General features: G+C 39.7%; 2 protein-coding genes across 3 annotated transcripts; both read left to right on the plus strand.

Annotated features, from left to right (window-relative positions):
- Positions 1-351: 351 nt before the first annotated feature.
- On the plus strand, positions 352-7,327 carry meiob (meiosis specific with OB-fold). The gene is made up of 14 exons (XM_084078109.1): positions 352-513; positions 1,183-1,258; positions 1,643-1,700; positions 2,022-2,153; positions 2,633-2,705; positions 2,962-3,157; positions 3,458-3,558; positions 4,589-4,641; positions 4,847-4,942; positions 5,128-5,220; positions 5,634-5,778; positions 6,227-6,413; positions 6,740-6,826; positions 6,998-7,327. Exons 2-14 carry the CDS (start codon positions 1,202-1,204, stop codon positions 7,103-7,105), a joined length of 1,386 nt encoding a protein of 461 aa, XP_083934235.1. The 5' UTR covers positions 352-513; positions 1,183-1,201; the 3' UTR covers positions 7,106-7,327.
- Positions 7,328-7,727: 400 nt separating this feature from the next.
- On the plus strand, positions 7,728-15,551 carry mlst8 (MTOR associated protein, LST8 homolog). 2 transcript variants are annotated; one of them, XM_084078798.1, is made up of 9 exons: positions 7,728-7,790; positions 8,119-8,268; positions 8,451-8,502; positions 8,650-8,812; positions 9,254-9,329; positions 10,056-10,208; positions 10,937-11,061; positions 13,254-13,417; positions 14,309-15,551. In XM_084078798.1, exons 2-9 carry the CDS (start codon positions 8,140-8,142, stop codon positions 14,425-14,427), a joined length of 981 nt encoding a protein of 326 aa, XP_083934924.1. In that variant the 5' UTR covers positions 7,728-7,790; positions 8,119-8,139; the 3' UTR covers positions 14,428-15,551. The 2 variants fall into 2 exon arrangements, with proteins under 2 accessions (XP_083934924.1, XP_083934925.1); XM_084078799.1 differs by lacking the exon at positions 7,728-7,790 and adding an exon at positions 7,838-8,041.
- Positions 15,552-16,954: the final 1,403 nt, after the last annotated feature.

A 16,954-nucleotide genomic window follows, 5' to 3' on the forward strand; every position in this document is an offset into this window, starting at 1 on the left:
ACACTAATGATGATGATACAGTGTAGATTGGGACCCTCAAGAAATCAAAATGGTTGAGTCCCTGGCATATCTTTTTAAATGGGGGTCCGTGGGCTGATATGTGTCAATTTGGGGGTCCTTGACGCGAAAAAGGTTGAAAACCACTAAGCTAGACCCATTGAGTTATAATATATCGGCTAGACCACAGCAAAGTGCTCATCAGCGACATGTTGTGAAATAGTAGATATTTTCGGCGCGTGACGCCACCGTGTGACGCACTATATTTCATACGACTGTCTGCTCGCGCACTGATTCTCAGCTGTGTCGCGAGAGGAGGAGGAGAAGCAGTTTGGCGCGAACGGTGACCACGAAGAAAAGGAACATCGCCATTGATTCAAATGTCGGAAAATACCATTCCAAAACTAATAGTTAGATAAGGGTTTATACATAGTTGATACAGAATATACCGTGTTTATCCGAGTTAAATCCATATACAGGCTTTCAGGGGGTGAGAACGAAGTCGTGCGAGGTCAGGTGAGGTTGATGTCTTTGCCAGTGGTGTAAAGTGACCAAGTACATTTACTCAAGTACTGTACTTAAGTTGGCTACAATTTTGAGGCATTTTTGCTTTACTTTACTGGAGTATTTCCAATTTTCAGGACTTTTACTTCTACTCCTCTACATCTCAGAGGCAAAAGATCATACTTTTACTCCACTACAATTATTTGAAAACTTTAGTTACTATAGTTACTTTGTAGATTTTGCTTATTATTACAAAACATACATTAACCACTTCAGCCCTATTTAAACTTTAGCTATTTGAAAATAGCCAATCTACAAGCTCACAACACTTGTGAGCTTGTCGAGCTGCTATTTTCAAAAGATCTCTACATTTTGAAAACTTGAAATGGGACATTTCTGCATAATGAGTAGCCTACTTTAACTTTTGGTTCTTTAAGTACATATGGATGCCAATACATTTGTACTTTTACTCAAGTAAATTTTTTATATCGAACTTTTACTTGTAAGAGAGTATTTCTATATTGTGGTATTAAGTAAATATTTGAGTACTGTTTCCACCACTGGTCTTTGGTTATCATCATTGGCACCTAAGTGTTTCTTAAAACTCTCTTGATAAATGTGTATTGAATTGCGTTCTTCTAAAGTTGACTAGGATTAACACACTTCTTTTTTTATGAAAAGGATTTGGCCAACAACTAAAATGGCAGTTCAGAACTATGTAGCCATCTCTGAATTGCATCCCAACGCTTCACATCTGGTGAGTATTGTTATTTTTCAACCTTGAAACACACACACACACACACACACACACACACACACACACACACACACACACACACACACACACACACACACACACACACACACACACACACACACACACTGTAAACAGTCGATGTGGCCTGATATGTTTTCAATTTCTAATCACAGCTGCCTTCTGAAAGCCTCTAAATGAGGAGGTTATATACACAGTTAGGCCTACATGTTTTTTTCTTCTTTTTGTTAGTTTTGGCATAATCTAGACGAGGACAAAGACAAGTGCAAGTGTGATATTACCAAAGATTATTGAATTAGTTGCAGGCTACTTAGTACATGTACATGGAATTCTTTGCCCATAATGTATGGTCCCTTTGTTTTTCAGAGGATGGTTGGTGTCATCATTGGGAAAACCGACATCAAGAGTTTCCCTGACAAGAAAAGTTCAGATTCAGATACAATTTATATTTTTATATCAATCAATCAGTGTTGCTAGAATAGATACCCTCTCCTAAGTAATATTCTTGAGTACTTCAACCAATGTCTTGTACACTACCGCCCCCTACTGCCAGGAATATAAACTAACATTTCTTTAGCCAACCACCTAAAAAAAAAACACATATTATCTTAATATTTTGAATGCTCAAATACTGGTTCTCTCTCTTATGCCAAGTCTATGAATTGTATTATTTCTCAATTTCTTTCATGACAACTTGTAAAGAAGACAAACAGCACAAGCTACACTCACGCACGTTTATTTTCAGATATTGGGTTTGACAGATTCACTTTCGGCTTCACCATCAAAGACTCACCAGACGGTTTCATCAATGTGGCATCTTGGGGTAACGAGGCATACATCAACCTGCTTTCCGGTAGCTTCACTATTGGAGACTGTGGTGTGGATTCAAGTATTTCTCTATTGAAATTTGAAAGTGATGATTTGAAATCTTTTTTTTTTTATGTACAGTGACATTTTGCATTATATATTGTTGTCATAGTTTGTTAATATAATTTATCTTCTGAAGCAATATTGCACAGCATATTTCTTGCTATCCTACTATAATTCTAGTAACCTCTGTCTGTCTGTAGTGGTGTCTGTAGTGGTAGGTGAAGCTACCCGGTTCTCCTCAGTGGCTGGACCAATTGCTCTGATTTGCACACAGCCATTGGCCATTACCATCTGAACTTAACTGTGAAGCCCGTTTTTCAATTTCATCAAATCTCAGCTTCTTATTAGCGTTTATGTGTCAAACAATGTCGCCTCCCGGGTTGCCAGATCATGTGCGCATATCCCCCCACGGATGCGTCGACCGGGTATGGTCTAGTAGTTACTAATTCTAAATGCACAATATTGGCTCTTGCTATCCTTTTTCAGTAATCGTTGAAAATCCTCTGGTGGCCAATAAAGATCCGGAGAAAGATGAGAGATACAGCCCCACAACGCCAAGGTAATAACTGTTTGTGTTTATGTGCTTATAATGATGATATGTTCAGCACTAATGTCATCAAGCCATTGTACCCCCAATTCAACTCTCAACACAGTTTTCACAGTGTTGAAAGTTGTTGCATTGGTCAGAATTGTGTTCGCTCTAGACTACTTGTCGACAGCTATTAAGTAGCTCGTGAAATACCGGGAATGACAGCATAATAAAATCCCAGCTGGACCGGTGACCATGATCTACTGTATATCCTCTCCTGTCTCAGCCCCTATAGGTTGTTGATGACAGAGGTCCATTCCCGGCTGTCTCTGTGTGCTGACATGGACATAGTCGACAGCCTGCTGCATTTACTGAACCTGCCGGGGAAGGACCCCAGGGACTTCTACTCTCTAGGAGACATAGTGGCCAATGGACAGAGCTTGAGTGGAAATGTGATAAATATACTGGCCGCATTGAAATCGGTAGGTCACCACAATGGAATGAAGTATACATATTAGATTGTGTGAAGTTTTCAGTATCAACTTTTAAGCATGGATACAAGGAGCTTGTGACCAGAGGGTTTGCATCTGGGTGGGGCTACGGTAATGAAAAAAAGAAAGAAAGAAATTCAATTAAGATAGAGTTAACATAATGGCTTTTAAGGACAGAGGGCCAGGGTTTCCGGGAGAGGCCAGATCCTGCACATAATATAATGTAGCTACTTCTTTACAGGAAGGAAAGACATGGTTCTAAGAACAAATATGTCTGGTTATTGCTTTCAGTTTGCAGAGCCCAAACATTTCACCACCTCAGACGGACGCAAAGGTCAGAGGCTGGAGGTGAAGCTCTTTGACGATTCTGTCACTTCCTTCTCCTTAGTCTGGTGAGTAAGACAAACAATGTGTAACAGTTCCTGATCCAAAAGTTTAAATTGATTACATTTAGTTAAGTAATACTTTATTGACCTCTGTGGAGAAATTCATCACCAAAATGTATATCCACTACAAATAATTGTAGTGGAGTAAAGTGCAATATTTGCCTCTGAGATGTAGTGGAATAGAAGTAAAAGTATTGGAAATTGGAAATACTCAAGTAAAGTACAAATACCTCAAAATTGTACTTAAGTGCAGTACTTAAGTAAATGTATTTAGTTACTTTACACCACTGCTAATAGGAGCAGAACCCACTGAGCAGTGCTGCGAGATCAGCTCTAGCTCATATGCCCCTAACATGCATCTACGCATTTATCAGTCTGGGAATTTATCTTAGCATGTGCAGGATTAATAAAGGACAGAACCATATTATATATAATGTTGAACAAGAGTGTACAATATCCATTAATAGGTACAGTAATAAACTACACAAGTCAGTCTTAGAATGAATCTCTTCATTTGGAAAAGGTCATGTTAATATTTGTTTTCTACAGTATACTCTCTCCACTTGCCATAAGATCACGTTCCCATATAATAGGTGTTTCAGCATACTGCATCCTGCAGTGATTTTATCATTATTAACATAGTGAAAATGCTGACATTGAACTTTAGATAGACTCTGTCTGGGTCATGTCTAGACTTTTGGGTGTGCGAGCGTTGTAACTACTGGTTGTGTATCTCAGTGACATCAATCTTTAAATATCACCACATTGGATCGAGTTCCCTTTTACTTATAGGTGTGTGAGAGTACTTACACTTAACATTACCATTATTTACAGGCTTAGTTTGGAGACGTCAAGCTGTAGAGAGCCCCGCTTTGAATCGATTTCCTCTAGACTTAAGACTACTGTGACGTCAGGTCTATTTTGGTGACACTAAGCTTAAAGTTCAGCTGCCTGAACCCCTGTTCTCCACATGTGTTTGATTTTCACCGTGTTCTTTCCCCCCGGAGTGACTCCCTGACCTTTGTATCACACACAGCTGGGACAGAGAAGCCATTCAGCTCATACAAACTCTGATACCAAGGGAGACGGGTAGGTTAACAGAGCCTTTTATGCCCCTCAGTCACAAAGTGAACGTTTGGTTAACCTGGATTCATTTCTTTCTGTCATGTCTTATTAAGATGGCAATCTATTTTCAAAAAGAGAAACATGGAAATAGAAATTTGAGATAGATTTTTTTTCGTGTTTATGTTCAAGATAACTCACATTCATGCTCCCTTTCCTCTTTGCTCAAAAGTTCTGTTCATAGCAGATGCCAAGATTGGGTTTGACAGCTTTCGCAGCTGCATGGCAGCAACCGTTGGCTGCAAAACCATCATCACCGTCAATCCTGGTAAGAGACCAATACAGATCTACTAATACATAAGATGTACTGTACAGTAGTTATCTCATCTGCTATGAAACTAGATTATACTGTATCGTATGTCCATGTCCATGTCAAATGAAAATAAGTATAGTATTTACAAAATAGCCAGCAAAGTATTTATCACTGTTAACCATTCCCTAACTTGGTTTCAGACACCAAAGAGGCCAGCCTGCTGTTTAACTACGCTAAAGAGGTGTCAGAGTCTGGAGCTTTGGATGAAGATGACAAGCCAGAAGATGTGCCTTGTAGGTTATAATAAATACTAATTTAAATTAGACTGACAACCTTAAGACCACACAGAGGGTGGTCATAACAGCGCAGCACATCACATCACCAGAACTGAGCTGCCAGCCATGCAAGACCTCTATACCCAGAAGAGCAGGGTGATGGCCCAGAGCATTGCCAAGGTTCCCAGTCATCCAAATAATGTACAGTTCATTGTCTTCACCCTGCCACCTTCTGGCAAATAGTACCAGAGCATCAGGTCCCGATTTAGCAGGATCAGGGATAGTTTCTAACCACATGCCATAATATTTGAACTTAAAACGGTGACTGTGTATGTATGTGCATGTGACAAACCCTTGACTACAACTTTTAGCCTGTATAGACTTGTTGGGTGTCAGACAGTTGTTGTTTCCTGTCTCTATTTTCTCTCCAGTGGATTCTATTAGTGACGTGTACACAGTGAGTCAGCTGAAACTGAGAGCCCAGGAGAACTCCGATGCTTCCTTCGGCATCACATATAGCTTCATCTCCAAGATGAACCTGGACTCTTCTATCTCCAAAGTCATAAAGACTAGGTGGTAAGATTATCCACAAGTGAAAGGCTGGAGACTTTTTGTTTTGTTTTTTTTGTGATCGCCAGCTTTCCAAACAAAGTAAGTACAGTTATGCCAGTGCTAATGTATAAACCACAAACTATTATTATTATTATTATTTAAACAATGAAATATTGATTATTATTAATATCAATGATTGTTCTTAAATATACATAAACAAATGCATATTAGACATACTAATAAACAACTAATTATCCGTACATTCAGTAAAAACTAGTATAACAACAATATATAAATTAGTCAATGCAGTTTGTTTGTTACTTTGCCTCATGTAAGCATTATGCATTGCCCTTACTGTTGCTGTACACAATTTTGTGACCCAAGTTAGTTAGTCTGAGGGAGTGGACAAAGGTTTGCAATAGACACATGTTGTGTTATTTAATTAATTCCAACAAATTGACTTTTATTCCAGCGCCAGGTGTAAATACCAGGTGAATGAGGAGATGCAAAGCTGCAGTAACTCTATGTGTCCAGGAAAGGAACAGCCCCTGTCTGTCACCACAGGGTTTGACATGATGGTGGACATTACAGACCACACTGGAACCCTCCATGCCTGCGCCCTCAAAAGCCCTGTTGCTGACAAGACACTTGGCTGCACTGTCAGTAAACATCTGATAGGAGTGATGGCTCTTTCTGTGTGTGTGTGTGTGTGTGTGTGTGTGTGTGTGTGTGTGTGTGTGTGTGTGTGTGTGTGTGTGTGTGTGTGTGTGTGTGTGTGTGTGTGTGTGTGTGTGTGTGTGTGTGTGTGTGTGTGTGTGTGTGTGTCTCTCTCTCTCTCTCTCTCTCTCTCTATCTCTCCCTCTCTCTCTCTCTCTCTCTCTCTCTCTCTCTCTCTCTCTCTCTCTCTCTCTCTCTCTCTCTCTCTCTCTCTATACATATATGATGTTTTGTATATGATGTATATTATGTTTTTTTTCTGTTTCAGCCTGAGGAGTTTGCAGGTTTGACTGATAAGCAGCAGACTGCACTGAAATGGAAGTTTCTTTTGGAGAGATGCAAAATATATGTGAAGGTAGGTACATCTAATCTGCTTTCTTTCTGTTCTTCAGTGTCTGATATTGCTAGAATAAATGTACATTTAACAAAATACATAATTACCGTAATTATCTTTGCGTGCTCTGCTACCGTATGGTGTCACAAGAAAAAATGAGTAAGTTAAACAAATATTTGAAATCTTTTTTAGATCCTCCCTTCTAGCAAGATGAGGACGGGAGTCGCAGCAACAGTTCTGGCCTGCTCAATGGCTGACCCTGGTGAAGTGAAACTACACATGTCTGCTCTGCTACAGTAGTCAGGCAACATTCATCAAAAACGTGCAGACCCTAGAATCCTCAACTGCTGCAACAGGGAGATGTTTTGCCGAAACTGTTTTTTCCACAGTGTTCTATTGTTAAGATGCTCGACTGGCAAAGGGAGTAGTATTTGGTGGATCTTTGCATGTGAATTTAAGAGTTGTCATCTTTGGGATTTGCAATATATTATTTATTTACTGTATCTGTATTTATTCAGTAAAGTTGTGATCCTTTGTGGATATATATTTGTTATAATGATTATGCAGTATTCTTTATTTACCTGTATTTATGCAATAGTTATATTGCTTTTTGATTTTCTTTCCCCCCACATTCCATTATTTATTTGTATTTATTCAATAAAGTTGTGTTCTTGATTTGGTTTAGTATGTGTGTGTTAAATCTGTTACATCCTTATCGAAGTGAGTGCTTCAACATTTTTGGATTCATGTCCATATGGATTGTGGACAGTATGTATCTTCACTCAGACATAAACAAAAAGGTTCAAATCACAATCATTTGGCAGCCACCCTGCAGTAACCCTGAGGCGCCCCTAGGGTTCACGGTCGGACCACTTGTGTTGGCGAGCCATATAGGAATGTTTCGTGTGGTTCATGTTGCAGAGGGACGCATTAAACAGACGTACATATATGATCTCTACTATTGTCATCAACAACAACAACAACGGTAACCCCAACCTAGGTTATTTATCATTGTCCTTAATGACAGTACAGTGCAAACTGCTAGTAATGATATAAATTGTTTTATGTCAAATTAGCTTGTAAGGTAGTTGAAGACCTCCTACCGCTATGGATCAGAGCTAATGTTATGCTCTACTGGCTACAGGAAGGTTAACGTTAGCAGACACGAGTCAGACAATATGCCACTGTATGTTGGATCACTTCTGTCTGCATGTCAGGAGGAGTGAACAGTTTCTGGTTGGTATTTATATATCAAATAACTGTATATATATGTTGCATGATTCACGCTTAATTGTTTGTAACGTACATCCCAGGATTGACGGATAGCAGCCATCATGAACGTGAACCAGGGGACGGTGGGCAGCGACCCAGTGATTCTGGCCACGGCTGGATACGACCACACGGTCCGGTTCTGGCAGGCCCACAGCGGGATCTGCACCAGGACAGTCCAGCATCAGGACTCTGTATCCTTGCATTGATCTCAGAGTCAGACGTAGCCTTGGATCACAAGACGGTCATCTGTCATATTATATATATGACTGACTTGTATGAAGGCTAAGTCAGACGCATCATAAAACAGATGTTTAAATGTTATCAGGCTACAAATTACTATGATTTGCAATTTGTCCTTAATAATTGCTTTCAGCAAGTAAATTCACTTGAAGTTACTCCTGACAGGAGTATGATTGCAGCTGCAGGTAGGCCCTCAAAGAATTATACCTTCTGTTACTCTGTGACATCAATAGTATAGTAACACAATTGTGTTGTATTGTAAAAAATATTCAAAGCTATATCTTTGGGTATATTATATCGAATGCTAATTGAAAATCTTGCTTCTGTTTCAGGCTATCAGCACATCCGGATGTATGACCTGAACTCCAACAACCCCAACCCAGTGATCAATTATGACGGCGTCAGTAAGAATATCACGTCAGTAGGTTTCCATGAAGATGGGCGCTGGATGTACACGGGAGGAGAGGACTGCATGGCTCGCATCTGGGACCTGAGGTAGAGTAGTTGTCTCTCAGATTGTTGTTTGCTTTGTTCCCGGACCCTAACACCATCACTCATTTACATGATCATGCACATTTGTTGTCCATATGTGTTCAGAATAGCATTTCTTGTAAAGCACCCGTCCATGTTATATAACCTCCCTTTTCTTTTCTTATACAGCCTAATCCCCCTGCTTTCATGTTGAATTCATTGTTCATTTTCTAGTTGCATCCTTTTACATTGTGATTTGTTTTCCATGCTTTTTTCTTTTAACGTGCAATTTTTCTGTGCAGCACTTTGTGACTGCTGTTTAGAAAGGTGCTATATAAATAAAGATAGTTATTATAAGGATACAAACAACACAAACTGAACACATGGCTGTTGCTCTTACTCTGATTTGTTTTATGTCAGTGTGATGTGTAAAACTGCCAAGAAACTTTTCAAACTCTTTTCTAGGTCCAGAAACCTACAATGTCAAAGGATTTTCCAGGTCAATGCTCCCATCAACTGTGTGTGCCTGCATCCCAACCAGGTGAAACATTAAAATCCATTCAGAATAAAATGAAATGTAGATGCATTATGGGAGCTTGTGTACACGTGTTTTTCCTTGGTGACATTGGTACAGGGACATTTCAACACTCAAGAGGTGACATACGCATATCTATCTACCGAAAAACTACAAATGTCTATATAGAGCTGTTCAGACCGAGCACGATAACTATAACTGTAATGACAACTATACACAGCTGTGTGAAGTGAGCCTGTGTCAGCGTGACTTGCGTGGTGCCCGTGTCTATACAGCAATATACACATTACACAATACAGTAACTCATTTGGACCATTGGAGGTCGAAAGCATGTGCTTTTTTATCAAAGACATACTCTGTTGTTACCTCATCTTCTCTTATTGCATTTCTACTTTTCCCTAGATTCCTTATTATGTTACGAGTAGCAACATTTACCTCTATGATATTACCATCTAGGGTCATAGAAGTGCTGTATTTTGTTGACATTTACCGTCATGGTACTGTGGATTTGCTTTTACTTGTTTAAGTTGTTTCCTTTCTAATACAGATTGGATAAAGGAATTGTTTGGTTTTTCTATTGTTGCCAACACGTTAAGTCACTCTGGATAACAGTGTCCAGCTACTTCTACTAAATTAGTTTGACAGTATAAAATTTAAATTAGTTTCTTTCTTTGCTCTTCCACTCTTTGTAAATTGGTCTGGATTGGATGAGAATGTTTTAATGATTTCCAGGCAGAGCTGATAGTGGGGGACCAGAGTGGAGTGATCCATATCTGGGATCTGAAGACTGACCACAATGAGCAGTTGATTCCAGAGCCAGAGGTCTCCATCAACTCGGTTCACATCGACCCAGACGCCAGCTACATGGCAGCAGTCAACAGCTTGGTCAGTATGCAAGAGTTGTGACTGCAAACATTGAAAGTGTTCCTTGAATCATCAATAATTGTTTTGTTTGAATATGATTATACATGGGCATGCAAAGCTGAAGCCACCTTTACACAGAGATTGAGCATAATACTGGCCTTTCCTGTCTACACAAAACCTAATAGAGCTGAAGCAAAGCCTCCCCCGTTTGTGCTTAAGCTTTTCATGCCAGCGTTGCGGATGTTAGACACAGTTTAGATTACAAGCATTACACCCGGCCAGGGACTACGGATGAATAAGCCTCTGGGATAATTCTGATGTATTTGTTTTATTTATCTTATATACAGTACTGCTTATTAATATGCATATGTCTTTGAAAAATAAACAGAAATAAAATCTGAGGCATGACATTTAAGAGCATCAGCATTTGACAGCAGTTGTTGGTAGATTGTATACATTTACAGCTGTAGCCTATGCATTTATTTCACAAAATGACCGTAGACTTTATAGCCAACATTCACAATGAAAGCCTACACTTTTATTCGACAAAATACACTCAAAATAATATTTGGAACACAATCTGACCTCTGAGCAGACTAGTTGCCTGCCAAAATGGCAAGTCGAGTAGTCAAATTTACCAGCCATGTTTAAAATTCACCAGCATTTGGCCTGAATTTCCCTCTCTGCTTATACTTGAATGATTACGTTGACTATAATCTACTTCTTGCTGTCTGTTCGTTGTCTCCCAGGGGAACTGTTACGTGTGGAACCTCGCAGGGGGCATGGGAGACGAGGTGACCCAGCTCATCCCCAAGACCAAGATCCCTTCACATAAACGCTACTCTCTGCGCTGCAAGTTCAGCCCTGACTCCACGTGAGTTCTCTAACTTCTCTACGATACTTATTCTATTCTACAAATCTGTTTTGGTGGTGAAGAAGTGTAGTTGGCCTGTCACAATTATTACATAATCGCCTAATCGCAATTATTTTTTGCATAATCGTCATAATCTATAGAGGATATGCGTGTGACATCATCATCAAACCCGGAAGTTATGCAGGAATGCGTGTGTCAAAAAAATACTTTCTGGCCTTGACAGCCCATGCATCCAAACAGAAAAGTCATATCTGATTGCATTAAGCAAGGGGATGCATGGGGAGGTAGCATGGGGAGGTAGTCATTATTGAAATTTAAAGCCCTGAAGGGCGATTAACCACCGAGGCGCAGCCGAGGTGGTTAATCGCCCTGAAGGGCTTTAAATTTCAATAATGACTACCTCCCCATGCATTATCCCGCTTATTACACGGCTACTTAATAAATACATAAATACATTTACCCAAAAGTAACAACAAAACAAAGTATTTCCTTGCTTACGGCAATGAAAGTATTCCATAAGTATTGGGCTGGGCGGACAAGTTCGCCTCGCAAAAACAAATGACGAAATGGAAAAAAACTCGCCCCAAAACACACTCTATTTACTGCCGATTTGCCTGTAATACCGCCGGATTTGCCCCGGGGCGACTGTGTTTTGGGGCGAGCGTTTTGGTATTCCCCCGTTGTTGTGCCACGATAAACAAGGAAGCGCAGTGGATCAAATAGAATGACTTCTCGGTTATTGCATCGTCTATTTCTCACTTCAAATGTTTTCAAAAACATTCTTGAGAGCAACGTTTAGTTGTAAATGACATTGTTTGTTTGTTTACATGGCTGTCATGTTGGATAAAGCATATAACCAAGCAGCACAGGTTGACATGAGCAGGTGTTCTGAGTCTCTGATTACACAGCGGTCCGTTATAGAGCTCATCGGTCATTATCCAGAAATAATGACCGATGACTGACCAATCAGAATCGAGCATTCAACCAAGCCGTGTAATAAACTTAAACAATGTTAAACTCATTTTGCATGTTTCTTTGCCACTCGATTTGCCACTCGATGTGCCATTCACTTTAAGCATGCGCATATCCTCTATTCCATGTTAAAAAAAATCATATTTTCAAAAAAATACAAAATAGTGAAAATAGCAGATCTATAAGCTCAACATATAAACTGGCTATTTCCACTATTAATGTTTATTTTTAAGTATAAAGTAATTCAATATGTGATTATATTTGCTGTGCAACTTTTGTTTATGAAAGCTAAAACCCAAACGGAAATGTAATTTTTATTCATAATGTTCCATTAATTTTCAACGACACAATTAAATCGTTAATCGCAATTATTTGAGTGATAATTAATCGTCAACTTAAATTTGTAATCGTTACACAAAATATTCCCAGACACCTCCCCCCAATGTGATAAGTGCAAATCAGCAGATGCAACTCTACTGCACAGTTATGCCCTCTGTCCCAACCTACAGAATGTCTGGATAGAGATATTCAGATTATTTTCCAATATACTAGAGGTAGAGATAGATCCAGACCCAGTGTTAGTCATCCTGGGGGTATCAGAAGGGATGAAGAAACTACAACTACCTCAACAACGCCTTCTTTCATACGGCCTTATTGCTGCAAAAAAATGGATACTCTTATTTTGGAAGAAGAAAGAGACCCCCACAATCAAACTCTGGCTCAACGAGATGACAGAGTCCTTACATTTAGAAAGAATCAGATTTATACTCAAAGATAAACTGAAAGATTTTGAAAAGATTTGGAAGCCTTTAGTCTCCTTTCTTAAAGGTTGAAAGGCTAATCCTTGTGGATGACCCGTGTCGCATGTAATCTGGGGCAGCACTTCTGGGGAGGGGGAAGGGAGGCGGGAGGGTCCCTTTGTTTTTTGCTTAAGTTTGAGGTTGTGTTTTTTTCTTTTTTTTCTTCATGTTACCTGTCTGTTTTGTGTTTATGTATGTTTGTTTTTGAAAAAAGGAAGCTATCCATGTATGAACAAAAATGTATAACTATAACCTGTGCTTCACAATAAAAAATATTTGAAACGATAAATTTGTAATCGTGACAGCCCTAAGTGTCAGTGGTTGATGACTATTGGGGAATTAACATTCGTTTTATGTCCTGATCGTGACCATAATGATATCCCATGCTCGCTGTCTTACACCCAATTCATCCATATCCAGTCTCTTGGCCACCTGCTCAGCAGACCAGACGTGTAAAATCTGGAGGACGTCCAACTTCTCCCTGATGACCGAGCTGAGCATCAAGAGTAACAACCCTGGGGAGACCTCTAGAGGCTGGATGTGGGACTGTGCCTTCTCTGGGGACTCTCAGTACATCGTAACTGGTCAGTACCTTGTTGCTGGTGTCCCAAATCCACCCAAATCTGATTTCCTATCCAGATTAAAGTTGAATGGGTTTTTATGCAGTCTGAACAAGGCTAAGGACTGTGATTCAAATCTGATTTGCAAAAATCATGTGTTTTTTTTGCTGTTCAGACTGCATAAAAACAAGGCAATTCCAATCTGGATAGTCCACAAATCGTATTTGCGCTGCCAGTCAGAACAGGGCCAAAATACCTCATACACATCAGTGTTCTTTTTTTATCACTATAATAATACAACTACTACATAGGCCTACTCGGGAACAATGCAAGTTGGGACCGTTATGTCTGTCTGTCTGTCTGTCTGTCTGTCTGTCTGTGTACCTTTTATACCCATATATGGAGTTCCATGTGAGGCATGACCAAATATGGGGTCAAGGCCAGTATATGACATCATATTGATGTCATATACTGGCCATATATCCATATATGGCGATTTGTGGATTCATCAATATTATTTGGAGATCAGCTAATCCGGCCGACTTCCCACTCGGCACATGAGTCCCTCGGGTCCTGTGCCGTTTCTGAATTGTCATCACTTGTTAATGTAAATTGTGTTATCTTGTGAAAGTGCTGAATGTTTGTATAATTGTTGTTTCCTGGCTGCATATGATGTCCACTGTTGTTTTCTATGTAGACTGAATTTCCTTCAGAATAATCAATGTAATCATATTATATAGTGTCATACTAGTAAGATTATCAAGTATGCTATTGAAGAGATAGAATACAGGAAATTATCTCAGAAAGTAGTATTGAATCAACAAAAAAGTTGAATTGACTTGTCAAAAAGTAACAAGTCTGGAAATGTAATCAAGCTCAACCTTAAACACTATCTTTGTTACTTCTGTTTCCCAGCCTCTTCTGACAACCTGGCTCGTCTGTGGTGTGTGGAGACGGGGGAGATTAAGAGAGAGTACAGTGGCCATCAGAAAGCTGTGGTGTGTCTGGCTTTCAATGACAGCGTGCTGGGCTGAAGAAGAAGAGACGCAAGGAGGGGAGAGAGCGAGAATACACACATCCATGGAATATGGACAAAAGGAATCTTTGGAGGAAATGGCAGATCAGCACTAAAGAAATGGAACTCTTAGCACAGACGTGTCCCCTCGAGGTCGATGCGAACTGTCGAATCTTTTAATGTCAGTGATTGTCACCGTCACAGGCCTTTCTCTCTTCCAAAGACAGTGATTCCCAGCAGTGTGATCCATGAGTCAGCCTGAAATAATCCCACACAACTCATGATCAGTCCATGTCTGCTGCACAGTTTCTCACAAGTCTACTGTGGTATCATACAGGGGCGAATGATGAAACATTGACACTATGATTGACAATGGTGTTGATGTTTGCGATGACAATAATGACAGTCCCCGCCGCTGCAAAGTCACACTATCAATGAGTAAATTAAAAAGACGTTGTCATTAAGAGAGCTTCACTAACTAGGATTTTAACTTTACCCCTCCCGGCTCTGCTCTGGGAGAGACATTTTAAAGGTATTTACCTTTAAACTCTCTTTAAGGGCAACGTCTTTTTATTTTATAAAACACCCTGTTTTATGTGTACATTAAGTTCAGTGATTACATTTTGTATCAATCTGAATCATCAACCGCTTTTAAAGTAAAGTCATTGAATAGTTATGTAACTGTATATTGCAGTGGTTCTCAAACTTTTTCATGTCAAGGAGCCCCAAATTAATATGTATAAGGCTGCGGACCCCCATCTGAAAATATCTTGCGCCACGGACCCCCATACAAGATGTCTGTTGTTAAAATGTTTAAATAATATTCAAGATGTATCCAATTGTTTCAAGATTTTTTTGAAAATAGGCCATAGCCAATCAATGCAAGCTCACAACACGTCTCATCGCAACGCGGTGTGAGCTTGAAGATAGGCTATTTTCAAACAGCCCCTGGAACCCCCTCAAGGACCCAAGTTTCTTTTTTTTTTTTTTTTTTTTAACAATATATTTATTTGGCATTTTCAGGTATATAACACAACAATATGGCAATTGTAGTAGGACCCAAGTTTCTTACTTTCACTTACTGTACTTACTGCCCTTTATGCCGGCTGGCATGTTGGGCAGAAATAAAGGATTTCCACTCCTGTCTGTTCTGGGCCAGTGTCTTTATAGAACCCCAGGTGTGATGCAGAGTCTTCAGCTCTCTCTGGTGTCCAGTGAAGGGCACTTAGGGTGTTGTCCTACTATCTACAGATTACATGCCCAATCCAATTCCACTGCCTTCTCATAAGGATGGTAGCCATAGTTTCAGACTTTATTAGACATTAATTTAATTAATTCATTGTGGTAAAGAAGTGCATAAAAATTAAATATATAAATGTTTTTATAAACATAATTGTATACAATACAGTGTTTCAATGTGGTGTTTGGATGTGATGTTTTAATGCAAAGAGATAACCAGGGGATTACTGAAACGATAATGAATTAAAGAAATGGTAGAATGATATATAATTTGAAAATGCACATTTGCACGGCTACTAATTATGGGTTCAAGCTGGGTTCAAGAGTCTTAAGGCTTGGGTCCCGGCTACCGGGGAGACATCAAATTTATCTTTTGGGTCTTGAGTCCTGATGGAGCTGTTTTTTCCTTATCACCCACACAAAGTACCAGACACTTTCATAAAAGGCGACAAAGAAAAAACAGACTCAGAACACAGGCAGCCATTGGATGTAGTGAAATATATTCAGACAATTCAGACAGAGAGACTGGGAAGGTTACAGTATCACAGGTATTGAAGGCATCATCGGTCGTGTCTCTCTCACTTTGAACAGAGAAAGCACTGGACTTTAACAGCGTCCGTTAACATAAACATATGACATCATTGAAGATACATCGAGCGTCCAGCCGTCGGAGGTGTAATCCTGCCATTGGTGGAGAGTGATGATTACGTCGTCGTCAGATGAAGATGAGGATGGTAGATGATGAAGATGATGATGATGGTGTGACAGTTTATCTTTGGACAAACAGCGTCCACATGTCTCAAACAACACGTTGACCTCGGCTCTGACCGGTCACTGGTCAGTGGTGGCTGAAAGAAGGGTTAGCGTAGAAAATAACACCTAGATACAGTGTTCTCAAAACATTTCCATATTGACATAACTTGAGAAGCAGAACCAGATAGCCACAGAAAGCCTGTAGCTATTTTGACCTTGCATAGACAGAGAGAGAATAGGAGAGTACAGAAGTACATTTAACATGACTGAATTTAGGCCAATATGACACCATTATATTAAATTGACATTTAAAGCAGGTTTAGGACACTAGACAAATTATGATCAATCAAGATTAACTCTATCAAGACTCAAGACCCAAAAGAGTCTTGAGTCGAACAATTACTCCCGCGGAGACATCAAATTTCTCTTTTGGGCTTTGACTCCCAAGATTCAAGGCCCAAAAGAGAAATTTGATGTCTCCGCGGGAGTAATTGGTTCGACTCAAGACCCAAAAGAGAATCATGTGTATAATAAGCAAGAAAGGAAACACGGCC

Source organism: Gymnoscopelus microlampas, assembly GCF_963454915.1.
Source record: "Gymnoscopelus microlampas genome assembly, chromosome: 14".
In the NCBI taxonomy this organism is placed as follows: Eukaryota; Metazoa; Chordata; class Actinopteri; order Myctophiformes; family Myctophidae; genus Gymnoscopelus; species Gymnoscopelus microlampas.